The sequence below is a fragment of the Zingiber officinale genome, chromosome 10A (genome assembly GCF_018446385.1).
Source record: "Zingiber officinale cultivar Zhangliang chromosome 10A, Zo_v1.1, whole genome shotgun sequence".
Taxonomy (NCBI): Eukaryota; Viridiplantae; Streptophyta; class Magnoliopsida; order Zingiberales; family Zingiberaceae; genus Zingiber; species Zingiber officinale.
In genome coordinates, this window is record NC_056004.1 from 40,168,180 (window position 1) to 40,184,514 (window position 16,335).

Sequence of the window (16,335 nt, forward strand, 5' to 3'; positions counted from 1 at the left end):
GAGAATAATTTATTATGTTTCATTATTTTTTTAATATTAAAAGATAATTACGTTCATTTCAAACATTCTTTCAACTTTATATGAAAAAAAATAAATTATGAAGTTTTATAATTAACTGTCAAATGATAAAAGGGTAATTTTTTTTTTTTTAAGACATGCGCCAACCTTAAATTAATATCTATTCTATTATAATAAATATATTATTCTTGAATTAACTAATCACTGTGGACAATTAATTGAAGGAGAGATACAGGTCTTGTGACCTTAAGGTCTTGTCTAGGTTGTAAATGGGCCGAGTCAAGCTCGAATTTGGGTGGACTCAAGCTCGAGTTTGAAAAAATTAAAGAGGTTTGACTCGCTGAGATTTGAACCCTCGATATTATGAAACACTTTAGTCATAAATACCTCCCCAACTTATTATTTAATTTTAAAATAATAATTATTTTAAATATTAAAACATTAAATTAATCTGACGAACCTCTGAGTCAGTATTAAATTGGCTCGAGATCGACTCAAATACTAAACAAGTAGGTTCGAACTCAGTCAACTCCGAACTCAGTTAACTCTGAACTCGAGTCGAATTTTGATTGAGTGATTCGCAAACGATTTAATTCATTTCCATCCCTGGTCCTGTCTCGATTTCTATTCTAGGTGAGAGACAATCGGGCATTGGAGAAATTTGGAGTCGGATCTGGAACCGAACCCGGTATGAACCCGAAACCCATTATCTTCTCTAACCCTAGCCCTAGCCCTAGCCACCGCCGCCGCCGCCGCGAGAGCTGGGAGATGATGACCGTGTCGCTAGAAGCCTCTCCTCAGCGTAGACTCCTTCCGTTGCCGCCAGGTTACGAACTCTCGTGGTGGATTAGAAGGGAGATCCTCTTTGTTGCGCCATCTTCTGCGTCTCTGGAGCAAGAACACCAGTGCCGGCGACAACAATCCTTCCCGTCCCGCAACCGTCATTTGGTCCTTCCCCTTCCCACGGTCATCCTCTTGGCTCGGACAAGCCCCGTTCGTCCAGGTGCTCAGGCCCGAAGAAGCAAATAAGCTTAGCACCTTGGTTAGTTACAAATATGTTTAAGCACTTTGTTTTATGGTGGTTTGCTAATGCCAACGACTCTAATTTTTCTTTGTATGCTTCTCATTTTGTAGGGAGAATGTTTTACCTCAGCCTAATCGAGCATAACTTGCGTTTGCCTCCTCACTTGCTTAACCGTCCGCTTGTTGATGCAATCAAGGATGAACTTGAGAGGCTGTACTTAGACAAGGTGCAGTTCATCTATACCTAATAGTTTTATTGATTCCGACACACATCAATTTGATGGTCAGGCTGCCATATGCCAGGTTATCACAAATTTGGGTCTCTGCATCTCTGTCTATGACATTCGGTCATTGGAAGGTGGTTTTATCTACCCTGGAGAAGGTTCCTCCACGTATAAGGTTTTCACATTGTCTTACTTTTCAGTTCCTACACTATTTTCTTTTTTTAAAGATTTTCTAATTGATATAAAACATATCTATTGTCAAACTGGTGCAAGCATAAATTGTATTTTCGGATCATGGATCTAGATCGAATTGATCTTGCTTGATTAGAGGTTTGTCAAGAAATTGGATGGATCACTAAGGGTTGTAATAACATGGTTGAGAATGATTGAAACTTTCCCTCATTGTTTTGAGTGTTTTACGCTTTAGGTATCAATTTTATGATGTTACTTATGTTTATGATTTGCATTACATTGTCAAATTGTATAAATTATCAATATGTTATATGTTATGTGTTGAAAGGTCACATGCATCTTCTTATCTGGAATTATGGATTGAATAGGTTTATAAATATACTTTGTTCTATATATTAAGCATTTTTATCAATATAGATTGTTTTAGTATTGTTTTAATATAAACCACATATTTGTCCTTGTACCAAATAGGTCATAGACAATTGGTTAACGCATACCACGTGCATGCATTTTTTAAACCCTTGCATTAACTCTATTTTGTTCATTGTCTACAACTTTAGTATTTGTCTCTGGTTTGATGCATGGTATTGAGATGTTGATAATCTCAATTCATTGAGTTAATAGTTGTTTCTTTTTCTAATAGGTTGTGTTTAGGTTACTTATCTTTCGACCATTTATTGGGGAGGTTATTTGTGCAAAGCTTAAAGCATCCGACGCCACTGGTTTGCATTGTATGTTGCACAACCTAATTTCTCTATTGGACGATGTAAAATAATATATCTTTATTCTCCTATATTGATCTTTTGATATTACAACAACTTGATTGTGATATAGGACATGGAGAATATTTATTTGTTTTTCTTTTTTGTAATATTCATAGACTTATCTTTCATCTTTGTTATTTTAGAGGAATCTTTTACATTTGTCACATTGCGAAACATATTTATTCACAATTATCTCAAACAAAGCCAGAACTATGAATTGCCCTTTTCTTAATTTTTAAAAAATATTTTTTAGAAAAAAAGACTTGATTATGAGAGTGAAAACCTAGACGGATTAATTGAAGCATTTGCTATAAAAATAGGAGTACATTAAGGATTAACTCATCGATGAACTCACAGGACTTATCCAAAACACTTTAACATTGTGAAGGTTGTTTGCATATATTATTTTAATAGATGATACGCGTGAAAGAGTAAATGCTAGGATCGATTCTTGGCGGGAAACTTTGGAAGTGGAAGTGAAAGATTTTGAGTTTATTATAGAAAATAAAGTGTTAGATGTAGTAAGACAATTGTTAAGATAGGAGAGTGTTAGGTTTTTGTTGTGATCGTAAAGTATCTCTAAAACTTAAATGAAAGTTATATAAAATGACGGTTAGATCTATTATATTATATTGAATTGAATGTTGGGCTATGACTTGAGCACATGAGCAGAAGATGAGAGTTACAGAGATGTGAATGTTAAAGTGGATATACAGACATACGAGGATGTACATTATAAGAAATGAGAATATTAGAGAGAAAGTCGGTTGTACCTATTGAGAGAAAACTCTAAGAGGTCTTTAAGGTGATATGAACATATATTTAGTCAACTAATAAATGCTCCAGTTGGGCAATGTGAACAAATACACACATTAAATTAAGAAGAGGAAGACAAAAAAAACTTAGTTAGGAATGGTAAAACAAGATAAAGTTTATTTAAATATAGATGATGATATAGAAGGAGATAAAGTTCAATGGTATAGGTGGATCCATATAACCGACCCTACCTAGTGGGATAATACTTTATTGTTGTAAAAAAAAAGACTTGATTGTAAACCCACAACCAATAACTCATGTTGCCACTCACACCATATTGCATGTAAGACTATAGGTCAGAAGTAAATGGAACTGCCTCGATCCAACCTATGATCCAACTATCTTACTCTGTTATCTTTTTAGTTAATCTAATAACATGGGACAGCTGCTTTTTGAAATGGATATCTACCTAATAATTTAATACTAGAGAAGTCACAGGAAAATATGAAAGCAAAGGCTCAGATGCAAAGATCACACACAGATGGAAAGATCTTAAAGTTTTATATTTTATAAATAGGATTATTTTTTCCTGGTTACATATGAAGATAGAAAAACTTATATATGCATTTTGTGACATTATTGCTGGCAAAGTATGATGTCTTATATGAATTATTTTTGTTGCAGTAACTCTTGGCTTTTTCAGTGACATACATGTTCCTGTGCATCTATTGCCAAAAGAAAGCGAAATGTAAGGATTTTAAATATCATTTAAATTTTTTGTTTACATTTTTTTATTTGTCTTTTCGACTTCTATCTCAAGTTTTTGTCTATCTTGATATTTTGATTGATAAAAAAACTGTTAGTACAATTGACATTTTGGTCTTTGATGATAAAAAGTGGTATTGTATGATGAACTATTTCTATTTTAAGGGGATTTTTTTCTTTGGCGGACACAGGGGGGAAGATGGCATATGGGTGTGGAAGCATGAATTTGGAGACTTAGCTATGGATTTGGATGAGGAGGTATATCTTTTGTTTTGATCTTTCAAGTTCTTAGACTTTTGCTTTCTAAGGAATACATAAGAAGCCTTCTCAATCATCCTGCAGGTGAACGTCCGAGTGACAAAAATTAACTATCCTTCCATCCCTGTGGAGCAAGATGCCAATGCACAACCTTTTGCTCCTATGCAGATCATAGTAAGCTATGCTTCCTCAAATACCCCTAAGCTATACTTCCTCAACTACCCCTGGATATAAAAAATAGTTGTTTATAACTTTATATGCTTTCTATGCTCGTGATGGTATAATCCTCAAATATTTTATAGTTTATATTCATTCATTAACTTCATTTGTACATTGATCCGTGGCACCTCGTTTTGATTGCAACTTCTCAGAAGTAAATGAAAGTCAAGAGATGATATTACACAATATATGACATTTTCAATTTTCATTATGTTACCTTGAGAATATCTTCTAGTTTTTTATATATTATTTTGAACCATCATTTTATGGAATAATTATTTTTGGCAAAGTTGTTTTGTTAGTGCGAATCACTTTATTGTTATCTGTTTATTGTCAAAATATATTCTTAAATTTGTATTTATTTTCTCATAGGCCTCCTGGGCTAAAATAGGAAAATAATGATATTATATTGAATAGGAACTGGACACGTGTAGAAAAGCTATTGTTTGTCTCATGATACTTGTCTTGGAGGAACGTGAAATGGAACATCATCTTTCTTTGCAAATATTACCCACAAAAAATAGGATAATGTGAAAACTGAAAAGTTGAATCCTTTCAACACGATTGAAGTTGGTGGAATGGAGAATACTAGTATGCCTAGCTAGCTCTATCAAAGATCAGCCAACTTGGTGTACGACATTGAGTCACTGTTTCTAGTAGAATTAAAATAGTTCCAATATTTTTCTATTGTATTTTTGTTTTCATCATTGATTTCAAGAACAAGAAATATTTAAAGATATTATGTTGATAATATCTAAGAAATATCTTTTTACGGAGATAGAGGTTGTTATAAGAGTTAACCTACTTTTTTTTTTGTTCCTTTCGATTTTCAATAACTACGTTATCTGGTGCTTATCTGCTGGCATCTTTCAGGGTGAGATCTATGGAGATGGCTTGGGTCTGATTTCATGGTGGGCAGATTAATGTTCAAGATAATCACTCGTACCATTGCCAACATTAGTTCAACCAAAATCTTACTTTCCTTGAACAGTGTGTGCCCCTTTTGTTTTCATAGTTTATGTATGCACTAGCAATTAAATCCTGTGCTATTGGGAACTTGCAGAACCTGTATTTTAAGGGATCTTGTTTTCATTGGCATATGTAATCGTTTGATCTAATTGTAATTTGAGCAGTTCCCATTAATTGAAAACAGATTGCTTTTTGTAGCTTGTATATTAACTACTTATTGAATTTTAAAAGAATCGATCATGCTGAAAAAGTTCCTTTCCCTTAGTTACTGTGATTAGTCTTGTGATATTTGTTCAGATTAGATTTGTTGAGCGAGTTTTTCTTAGATACTCTGATGTTGATTTCATGGTTTATTTTACGAAGCCAACTTGTTTGCTTAAGCTTGCCAATGAATGTAGTCGAATCCACCAAACAAAACTACAACGATCGCTAAACTAATGATATAGTCTTATCGATCAACTCGACTCTTTTTGGGGTCACTTGATCTATTTTTTCTGTGGCCTGTTGTGCTTACATATATAGCTAGCGTTTATTGGTGGAACCCCTCTAAAATCATCCAATTTTACAGCGTATCAAAGCATAAAATTTAGAATTGATGTTAGCTAAGGATTCAATGAAGGGCCTAGAGGAGAATGCACTCAATGTCATGGCTGTCGCATGGACATTTAACCGAGTAGAGAACAAGTTTCGTGAAAGTATTCTCTATAGACAAAAATATGATGAGGCAATATGGATGACCGAGTAAGAGGAGATGATAATAATAAAATATCAAAATTGTATAATTAAGCGTGATGTTCTTGTCAAATATGCCAAAGAATATGTAATTGAAACATTGAGTTAGTTTCAAATGGGTCGAAAATGGAAGCATTGGAGATGCTATATTCTTATATTCTCAACTTTGATTCAATGTTGCCCGGCTTGCAGTGCACCAATGGTGATTCAAGAATCAAAGTGGGCGGTAGCAAAGGAAAAAGGAGGGAACAAGTGCGGCGCGCCCTTCTCGTCCATCGATGTATTCTTCCGCAGCACCTCGTCCCTCGGATGCACTGAGTCCATTGGCTCCCTTCCCGTGCCATCCTTCTCTCTAGCTGCATCTTCTGCTCGACTTCTTATGTTCCTAAGCCCCTGTACACTTAGACACAATAATTAAATATTAACAGGACTTAACTTGACTTGGTTGATCACATCAAAACTATTATGATATACTAACAAAAACTCATTCTTCATAACTTGAGTAATATTGTATACGACGAGAAATCATTGTTATTTGAGTTTATCGATGGAGTAATAGAAGTAGTTGGATTTAGTTGAAAAATCTTATCAATTGAAATGAATTTTCCCCTAATAGGTTAAGTATCAAACTACTGAAATTATGTGAAAAGACCCACCAAATGCATGTAAAATTTGATTTGGGTATCTAAAAGAATTCGGAGCATAAAACAAAATGACAAAGAGGTAGTTAAAAAAGCAGAACTATGCATATGAATTGAATGATTTTTTTTATATAAAATTTTAATTTATTCAAATTTAGGTATGAATAATTCAAATCAAATTTAAATTTAAATCGCTTTAAATTATATTTTGATTTTGTTCGAATCAAGGTTCGAACAAATAAATCGAGCTCGAGTCAAAATTAGTTATGTTTTTTAATTAAATTTGAATATGACATATTTTTTGAATTAGAATTTAAATATTAATATTTTCATATTATGTGACTAGATTTGATTCTTTTGTACCCTTAAGTTTTTTTCCAACATTCAAACTTTCGATATCTGTCGTGAAGTCAAACTGATTGAGTACAACTTTTACAATTCTTACTTGTGTAACATTGGCAGAGGTACGAGGTTCAAGTCTTCGGTTGTTGTCCCTTAGATGTTCGTCGAGGAATCAAATTGAGAAGCGTCTGGCAATAATCACCTTTTATTACCAGGAGGACTCCGATATATTTTCCCTGCCCATCAAATTTTATTAATATTTTAATTCCTTTCATTCGATTCTCTGATATTGTTTAACTGAATAATCAGTTCCTTGATTCGTACTTGGAGTTGCGCTATCTTTTCTCTATTGTTCATCCTCAGATTTGTTAGTTAGATTCGGAGAATGTCTCACCTTGCTAACTTTACTTCCGAGGTACCTTGGTGAAGTTCTAAAAACTTCTCCCAGAGATCTTTGGCGGAGTCGTAACTGCCGATTCGATTAACCTCCTGGGTTGGAAGAATGTTGAATAGATGGAATCCTGCTTTACCGTTCGCCACGAAGTCGGCTTGTTCTTTCTTTGTCCACTGGTATTCTTCTTTGTCTTTTGGAACTATAAAACCATATTTCATTATTAATAGAATTTCGAAATCTGTTTTGAATAATACCTCCATCCGACGTTTCCATTTGCGAAGTCTCACTCGAACTTTGGTGGATGAATGCTTGTACCGGCCATTGTCTTAATCTTGATGCTTTAGTCGGCGATTAGTCCTTCTGAGACGGTTGGACTCTGATACCACTTGTTGGCACAGCGGGGTCAGTAAGAGGGCGCAACGTCTGAGAAAAAAAATATAACCTTTCTCTATTTTTCCAACTAAGATTAGTATCACTATCACAATAATTATAAACTGAAATGAACAACTAATACAATTAAAAGAGGCTAATAGGTTTTTAACTTGATTACAACCTAGGTGGTTGTTAATCCAAGGCGGTTACAAAGCTCCACTAGAAATTCCTCTTTCGTGTAGGCGGAGAAGCTTCTTACAATCTATGAAAGCTCAGAAAAGACTAAGAAATTAATTACAACAGTTGTTATTCTATTTCCTAGCTCCAGATGTCTTTTTATAGCTCCTGAAAATCATATCCGTAGATTGAGGACGCCTCCAAGATGGATGGAGGGCGCCTCCAGCAAGACAGCAGCGGATAAAGCTTTATCCGCTGCCAACGACTACTTTGGCCAGGTCAAGGGCACCCTCCATAGGCATGGAGGGTGCCTCCCTTGCTTATGGAGGGCTCCCTCCATGCTTATGGAGGGAGCCCTCCATGCTTATGGAGGGCGCTCTCCGCCTGAAGATGGCGGAGGCGCATGGGGCGCCTCGGAGGCGCCTTCAACCTCTGTTGAGGGCGCCTCCAGCAGGTTTGCTCAGCTCCTTCCGCTCTCCTGCTACTCCGATCATTTGGGTGATTGCGGCCAACCGACATAGAGCTCACCCGAACCCAATTTCTAACATTCTCCTCGAGCAGGCTTCCACTCCAACTTCTCGTCCCTCGAATGTCGCATACGTTCTTATCGTCTATCGGTGTACTCTTCTGCAGTCCTTTCGTCCCTTAGATGCACCGAGCCCATCGGCTCCCTTCCTGTGTCATCTTTCTCGCTAGCTGGGTCTTCTGCTCGACTTCCTGTGCTCCTAAGCTCTTGCACACTTAGACACAGGGATCAAAATCAAACAGTACCTAACTTAACTTGGTTGATCACATCAAAACAATCACGGGGTCTAACACTTCCAGCCCATGGAAGGCGCCTTTGACCAGGCAGATTTTACCGTTGGCAGTGGATAAACTTTTATCCACTGCACCTCGCTGGAGGCGCCTTCCAGCTACGGATAAGATTTTTCAGGGGCTATAACGAACCTAGGAAATAGATAACAATTGTTGGATTCATTTCCTAGCTACTTTTTGAGCTTCCAACGAGTGTAAGAGGATTCTCCACCTTCAAAAAATGAGATCTTTAGTGCGTTTACTTACCTTGGATTAACAACCTCCATGGTTGTAATCAAGTAGCTCTTTTGACGTTGTCTTTTTTGGTTGTTCATTTATTCTGTCTCTTTTTACTAATTTGAGTTAAAAGTTGAGAAAGTTTTTTTTACAGCTAGTTCACCTTCCCTCCCTCCGGCCTACCTTGGTCATGGAAGGCGCCTTCCGCAGGATAAACTTGGATGTCGTTGTAGATAAGAGCCGAGCTGTTCGGGATAGAGTTTGACTAGTTGAAGGCACCTTCCACGCCTATGGAAGGCGCCTTCCACAGCCTATATAAGGTAGGCTCGACCAAGAAACCTTCAACAACTGATATACGAGCTACTACGCATTCTTTTGAGGTTCCGATTGCTCTGGGCTCCTGCTGCAAAGCTGCTGCGCCCGATGACTACTCTGAGGACTTCTGATCGCAGCCAGCAGACCGACATTGACACAAGCACTCCCACTTTGATCTTTAAGTGTCGGTAATTTTTCTTTTTTAATTAATTACTACAAAAGGACAAATGCAGTGTGTTGCACTTGTTCAACCTTCTTGTACTCGATTTCTTCTTCCGGATGTACCAGAAGAGGCCTTTAGTCGATTACCCATAGATAGGTCTGAGGGACCTGTGTCTTGGAGTAGGAGTTGCCAAAGGCTCCGAACTAAGTAAACCGTCAGTGTCTTCTTGTGTTCTCATTCTTTTAGTTTTTCCATTGCGTTCGTATACTTTGATTTCAAACAGATAAGATGAGTTTTTGAAAACCACGTGATTCACCTCCCCTCTCACGTGCGATTGATCCAACACGAAGCACACGAGATAGCTGGATCAAGCATCTATCCACCGAAGTTCGAGGGGGATTTCGCCAACTGGAAGAAGAAGATGGAGGTATTTTTCAAAACTGATTTCGATTAACTGTTAATAATGAAATTTGATTTTGTAGCACACGAAGGCAAAAAAAAAAAAAAATACCACTGGACAAAAAAAGGAGAAGGTCGATTTCATGACAAACGGTAAAGCAGAGTTATATCTGCTACGTATCTTACCACCACAAGAAGTTAACCGGATCGGGGCCTACGAGTCTGCAAAAGAGCTCTGGGAAAAATTCTTGGAACTACACGAAGGAACCTCGGACGCGAAACTTACGAGATGGGATCTGCTCAGAAACTAAATCAGCAACATCAAACTGGAAGAAGGTGAAACCGTTGCACACCTTCACTCAAAGATCAAGGAGCGCTCATCACTGGACTCATGAATCTCAGAGAAAAGGTAAGTAACCGAGATTCGCTAAGGTATGCTCTTAACACATTCCCTAGAAATACTGAATGTGCATCATTAGTATATGCTTATTATATATCTAAGGATCTAAATTCAACTACTTTAGAAGAATTATTTTAAACTTTTGAAGTCCATGAAACGAGATGTGCAAGTCTGAAGTATTGAAACCCCAAGGTTGTTTTGATGTGATCAACAAGTTAAGTTAGGTCCTATGGTGTTTTAACCTTGTGTCTAAGTGTGCAGAAGCTTAGGAGCACAGGGAGTCGTGCAAAAGACACAGCTAGCGAGAAGAACGGCACGGGAAAGAGCCGACGGGCCGGTACATCTGAGGTACGAGGTGCTATGGAAGAGTACGCGGGCGGACGAGAAGGAGGCGCGCAACGTTTCTGAATGATGAGAAGTCGGAGCGGAAGGTAGCTCGAGAAGGCCGAAATTGGGTGCGGGCGAGCCTTATTTCGGTTGAATGAAGTCACCCAAGCGAGCGGAGTCGGAGTGGAAGACCCGGACCGAGGCGAGCAGCACTGGAGCAGAGGGCCCGGACTAAAAGTCAACTAGGTTGACTTTAGTGGTCCGGGCACCCGAAACCTGGTTTTTGACCGGATCGCATTTGACCGCGATCCATTGCGAAGGGGATAAAATTTTATCTCCTCCTAGGTGCCTGGAACCTTCCAGGCGCCCCGACCAAGGCTATAAATAAAGCCTTGGTCCAGAAGTTTTTCATTCATTCAAGCAATTAGCAAACCAACACTTGTGCGCTTCCATTTTTAGTACAGCTTCTATTTTTTGTACGTCATTGCTGTAAGAGGCTTCTCCGCCTGAAGGAGATACTAGTGCGGTTCATTCCTTGGATTAACAGCCCCCCCCGGTTATAACTAAGTCAAAAGTCTGGTGCCTCTACCTTTTTAGTTATTTCTTTAATTAATGCAAGTGTTCTTTTGAAAGTCCGAGAAAAGTAATTTTGTTTTTATTTGTGTAGGCTATTCAACCCCCCTTTTAACCGACCAACACGGTCCAACAAGTGGTATCAGAGTCAAGACACTTCAGGAGGACTAACCGTTGACCGATGCACCGAATCAATGGTCGAACCAAGCATATACCCGCCAAAATTCGAAGGGTAATTTGCTAGCTAGAAAAAGCGAATGCAGGTATTTTTCAAAACTGACTTTGATTTACTCTTAATTATGGAATTTGGTGTTGTAGTACCGGAGGTCAAAGAAAAATACCAGTGGACAAAAAAGGAGCAGACCGACTACGTGGCAAATGACAAAACAGAATTCCATCTGCTGAGCGTCCTTCCACCATAAGAAGTCAACTGGATTGGCAACTATGACTCAGCAAAGGAACTGTGGGAAAAGTTCTTTGAGCTGCACAAAGGGGCGTCCGAAGCCAAGCTCGTAAGATGAGATTTATTTCGCAACCAGCTCACCAGCCTGAGACTTGAAGAAGATGAAACAGTTACGCATCTGCACTCGAGAATTAAGGAGCTTATCACCAAACTTTCGAATCTATGAGAAAAGGTAAGTAACCGAGATTCGCTAAGGTACACACTCAATTCTTTTCCTAGAAATAATAAATGAGTATCACTAGTAGATGTTTTTTATATATCTAAGGACTTAGAAACTATTTCCTTAGAAGAATTATTTTCCATATTTGAAGTGTATGAATCGAGATGTGCAAGTACAAAGGAGCCGAAGCACAACATCACCCTAAAGGCATCGAGAGACGAACAAGAGTCAGAATCCTCTCTCGACGATGAAGAAATGGTAATGATAGTAAGGCATTTTAAGAAATTATGTAAATCTAGGAAAACTAACCATCCGCAGGGTAGAATGAAAAGGACGATCCACTGCTACCACTGCAATGAAGAAAGGCACATCAAGGACAACTGCCCCAAGCTAAGAAACAAGGACAAAGGAAAGAAGTCTGTCCAAAAGAATAAACACAAGATTCTGAAGGCGATGTGGGACGATACGTTGTCTGAATCGGAAGTCGAGACCTTCTCCGGACTTGCATTAATGGCAAGTCATCAAGACGAGGACTACGATTCAAGCTCGTCCGAAATGAGCATCGAGAGCATCAATGAAGGGGGAGCTACGTCGGAAGAAAACAGCAGCTCAGGGGAAGATACGGATAACGAGATCAACAAGGTAAGTCAGGTACGATCTCTTCCTCCGGATAAATTATTTAAGTTTGTTAAATTATTAACTAAGGATTGCTGTAAGTTAGAAAAAGAGATTAAAAATTTAAAAATAATTCTAGTTAAGTCTTGTCCATTAGAAGAATTAGACAAAGTAAAATCAGAAAATATAAATTTGAAAAGACAAGTAGATAACTTGAAAAATCATACATGTTCATCAAATACAAATTTTAGAAAATACAACAATCTAAATTGGTATTATAGATTTTATAAGGGACAAATTAGGAATATTTCAAAGAAGTATTTTCCTAAGAAATTCTTAGTTAATCCAGTTGGTTGGAACCTATATTGGGTTCCAAAGTCTTGTTTAACCTAAATTTAAATTAGACTTAGCGCTTTCAGTAAGAAAATTAAACAGCTAATTTATGTATGAGGCTTTGTCTAAGAAAGTGGTTGTTGCTCCAATAACCAAGAAGGCCTAGTGCCTCGCCACTGCTTGGAAGCTAAAATATTGAAATACAATATTTAATTAACTTTTTGATAAAGCATTAAAATTAAAATTAAATAATGCTTTAAAAAGTTTTTTAAACATTATGAAAATTTCTCAAAAAATATATATTTTTTAAATTGACTAAGGTTAGATTTTTTTTAAAATTTTTTTACTTGTTTTCAAAAATAAATTACTTACAAAATTCTCTAACTTGGAATTTTCTTTTACTTAAAGAATTCTTACTTAGATTTTTTTAAAAATTATTGCAAATTTTTAGTAATATCGAAATAATTTTTCAAAGTTTTCCAAATTATTCTCTTAGAGCCTTCTTAGAACCCCAATTTTTTATGTGATCAAAGGGGGAGAAGGAAAAATATAAGTCTAGGGAGAGGTAGACTATAATTTTCTATTTTTTTATACTTTATTGCAATATTATGTGTTTTTATTTTATGTCTATTTACCCTAACTTAGGTTACTCACATCAAAAAGGGGGAGATTATTGGAACCCCAAGGTTGTTTTGATGTAATCAACAAGTTAAGTTAAGTCCTGTGGTATTTTAACCTTGTGTCTAAGTGTGCATGAGCTTAAGAACACAGGGAGTCGAGCAAAAGACGCAGCTAGCTAGCGAGAAGGACGACACGGGAGAGAGCCAACGAGCTCGGTGCGTCTGAGGTACGAGGTGCTACGGAAGAGTACGCGGGCGGACGAGAAGGAGGCGCGCGACGTTTTCGAGGGACGAGAAGTCAGAGCGGAAGGTTACGCGAGAAGACCGAAATTGGGTTCGAGTGAGCCTTATTTCGGTTGAATGAAGTCACCCAAGCGAGCGGAGCCGGAGCGGAAGACCCGGACCGAGGCGAGCAACACCGGAGCAGAGGGCCTGGACTAAAAGTCAACTAGGTTGACTTTAGTGGTCCGGGCGCCCGGAGCGATTCCGGGCGCTCGGAACCCGGTTTTTGATCGAATCACGTTTGACCGCGATCTGTTGCGAAGGGGATAAAATTTTATCCCCTCCAGGTGCCCCAACCAAGGCTATAAATACAACCTTGGTCCAGAAGCTTTTCATTCATTCAAGCAATTAGCAAACCAACACTTGTGCGCTTCCATTTTTAGTATAGCTTCTCTTTTTTGTACGTCATTGCTGTAAGAGGCTTCTCCACCTGAAGGAGATACTAGTGCGGTTCATTCATTGGATTAACAATCTCCCCGGTTGTAACCAAGTCAAAAGTCTGGTGTCTCTACCTTTTTAGTTATTTCTTTAATTAATGCAAGTGTTCTTTTGAAAATCCAAGAAGGGTAGTTTTATTTTTATTTGTGTAGGCTATTCAACCCCCCTTCTAGTCGGCCAACGCGGTCCAACACGAAGAAGGAGCATAACATTGCCTTAAAGGTAAAGGAAGGCGAACAAGATTTAGAATCTTCTCTCGATGATAGTGAAATAGCACTGATAATACATAGCTTTAAAAAGTTATTTAAAACTAAAAGATTTAATCAAGTGCAGGATAGAAAAAGAAGGATAAGATGCTACCATTGCAATGAAGAAGGGCATATGAAAGATAACTGCCCTAAATTGAAAGACAAGGACAAGAGCAAGAACAAGAAGCTGACCCAAGTGAATAAGTACAAGAATATGAAGGCATTGTGGGACGAAACATCATCTGAATCGAAAATTAAAGCCATCACCGGACTTGCGCTAGTGGTAAGTCACCAAGAAGAAGGAGATGAAGCAAGCTCATCCGAAATGAGCATCGAAAGCATCGATGAAGGGGGAGCGACATCGGAAGAAAGCAATACTTTAGGGGGAGCTTTAGATCAAGGGATCGACAAGGTAAGTCAGGTACGATCTCTTCCTCCTGACAAATTATTTCAATTTATTAAATTATTAACAAAAAATTACTATAAATTAGAAAAAGAAGTTAAGAAATTAAAATCAATGCTAGCTAAATCTTGTCGATCAGAAGACTTTGATAAAGTTAAAATTGAGAATGAAAAATAGCAAAAAGAGATAAAAACTTTGAAAAATCACACATGCTTAAATATTCAACATATTAGAAAATATAGTGGATGAATTGGTACCTTAAATACCATAAGGGCTAAATTAGAAAAATTTTAAAGAAATACGTACCTAAGAGATTCCTAGTTAACCTAGTTAGAAGGAATCTATTTTGGATTCCAAAATCATATTTAGATTAATTATTTTTTGACTTAAGACTTTAAGAGAAAATTAAATATTGAATTTTTTTAAGAGACTTTGTCTAAAAAGTGGTTGTTGTTCCAATATCCAAGAAGGCCTAATACCTCGTCACAACCTGGAAGCTAATTATTGAAATAAGTATTTAATTGACTAACTGTTAAACATTTAGGGTGCGTTTGGTTCAAGTTATCATATATAACCTTGGTTATGTGATTACCAAGTAATCACATAACCAATGTTATGGGGAATAAAATATAACCAAATGTTGTTTGGTTCAATCTAAGTAATGCAACAAAAACATGTTTGTTTGAAGGTTTTAATGAATAACCTACTTTAATATTTTACTAAATTACCCTTAGTTACAAAACCAACTATACATAATAATAATAATATTATTATTATTATTATTATTTAAACTTTATTATATTTTACTATAATTTCACATTTTATTTATTTATATATATATTTTTATATATTTTTTATTTTTTTATGTTTTTTTAATTTTTAATTTTTTATATTTTTTAATTTTTTTAATTTTTTTTAGGGTTTGTTACATTTTTCTATTTTTTTTATTTTTTAATGTTTTAAAACATTTTTTATTATTTTTTACTTTTTTAAAATTTTTATGTTTTTTTTCTATTTTTTATGTTTTTTTTTGTAGTTTTTAAATTTTTTAATGTTTTTTTCTATTTTTTAAAGTTTTTTTTACCATTTTTAATTTTTTTATTATTTTTTAATATTTTTTTAAAAAAAAATTACATTTTTTTTTAAATTTTGTTTTTTTTGTATTTTTCATTTTTTTCTTTACATTTTACTTTTTTTTTCACATTTTTCTTTTATCCGAGGATATTTTGGGTAAAAAAAATTCGATAACCCCGGAATCAAGAAAAACCTCAGTTTTCCAAGGTTTTCCGATTCCTGGTTGCATGCCCCTTTTGCTGACGTATCGGGCATAGAACATTACTCAGGAATCATCGATTACCTAAACCAAACAGGGTTTTTGTTGATAACCTTGGTTATCAGGGATAACCCCCAATCAAACGCACCTTTAGAAGTTATAAAAATACCTTAATTTTCTGTTAAAAAATTAATTAAAAATATATTTTTTAATTAATTCTTATCTTTTATCAGTTAGAATTTTTTTTACTCTTAGACTTTTGAAAGTACCCTATTTTTAATGTGATCTAAAGGGGGAGTAGTAAAAGAGATTAAGTCTAGGGGAGAGTAGTACAACAAATTACAAATTTTAATTTTTGTATTTGTAAAATTTTTACTTGCAAAATTTTTATAACTATTTTTTATTTATGGTTTACCCTAACTTAACTTAGGTTTGATCACATCAA

The 16,335-nt window shown here is 36.2% G+C and overlaps 1 protein-coding gene across 1 annotated transcript; it reads left to right on the forward strand.

Moving 5' to 3' along the window:
• Positions 1–754: 754 nt before the first annotated feature.
• On the forward strand, positions 755–5,438 carry LOC122028088 (DNA-directed RNA polymerase III subunit RPC8-like). The gene is made up of 8 exons (XM_042587107.1): positions 755–1,060; positions 1,153–1,268; positions 1,345–1,440; positions 2,101–2,188; positions 3,662–3,725; positions 3,934–4,000; positions 4,085–4,174; positions 5,093–5,438. Exons 2-8 carry the CDS (start codon positions 1,158–1,160, stop codon positions 5,141–5,143), a joined length of 567 nt encoding a protein of 188 aa, XP_042443041.1. The 5' UTR covers positions 755–1,060; positions 1,153–1,157; the 3' UTR covers positions 5,144–5,438.
• Positions 5,439–16,335: the final 10,897 nt, after the last annotated feature.

Coding starts and splice junctions, on each gene's coding strand:
- LOC122028088 (XM_042587107.1), top strand. CDS start 1,158: ATGTTTTACCTCAGCCTAATCGAGCATAACTTGCGTTTGCCTCCTCAC. Junction 3,726..3,933: donor TTGCCAAAAGAAAGCGAAAT/GTAAGGATTTTA, acceptor TGGCGGACACAG/GGGGGAAGATGGCATATGGG. Junction 4,175..5,092: donor TTGCTCCTATGCAGATCATA/GTAAGCTATGCT, acceptor GGCATCTTTCAG/GGTGAGATCTATGGAGATGG.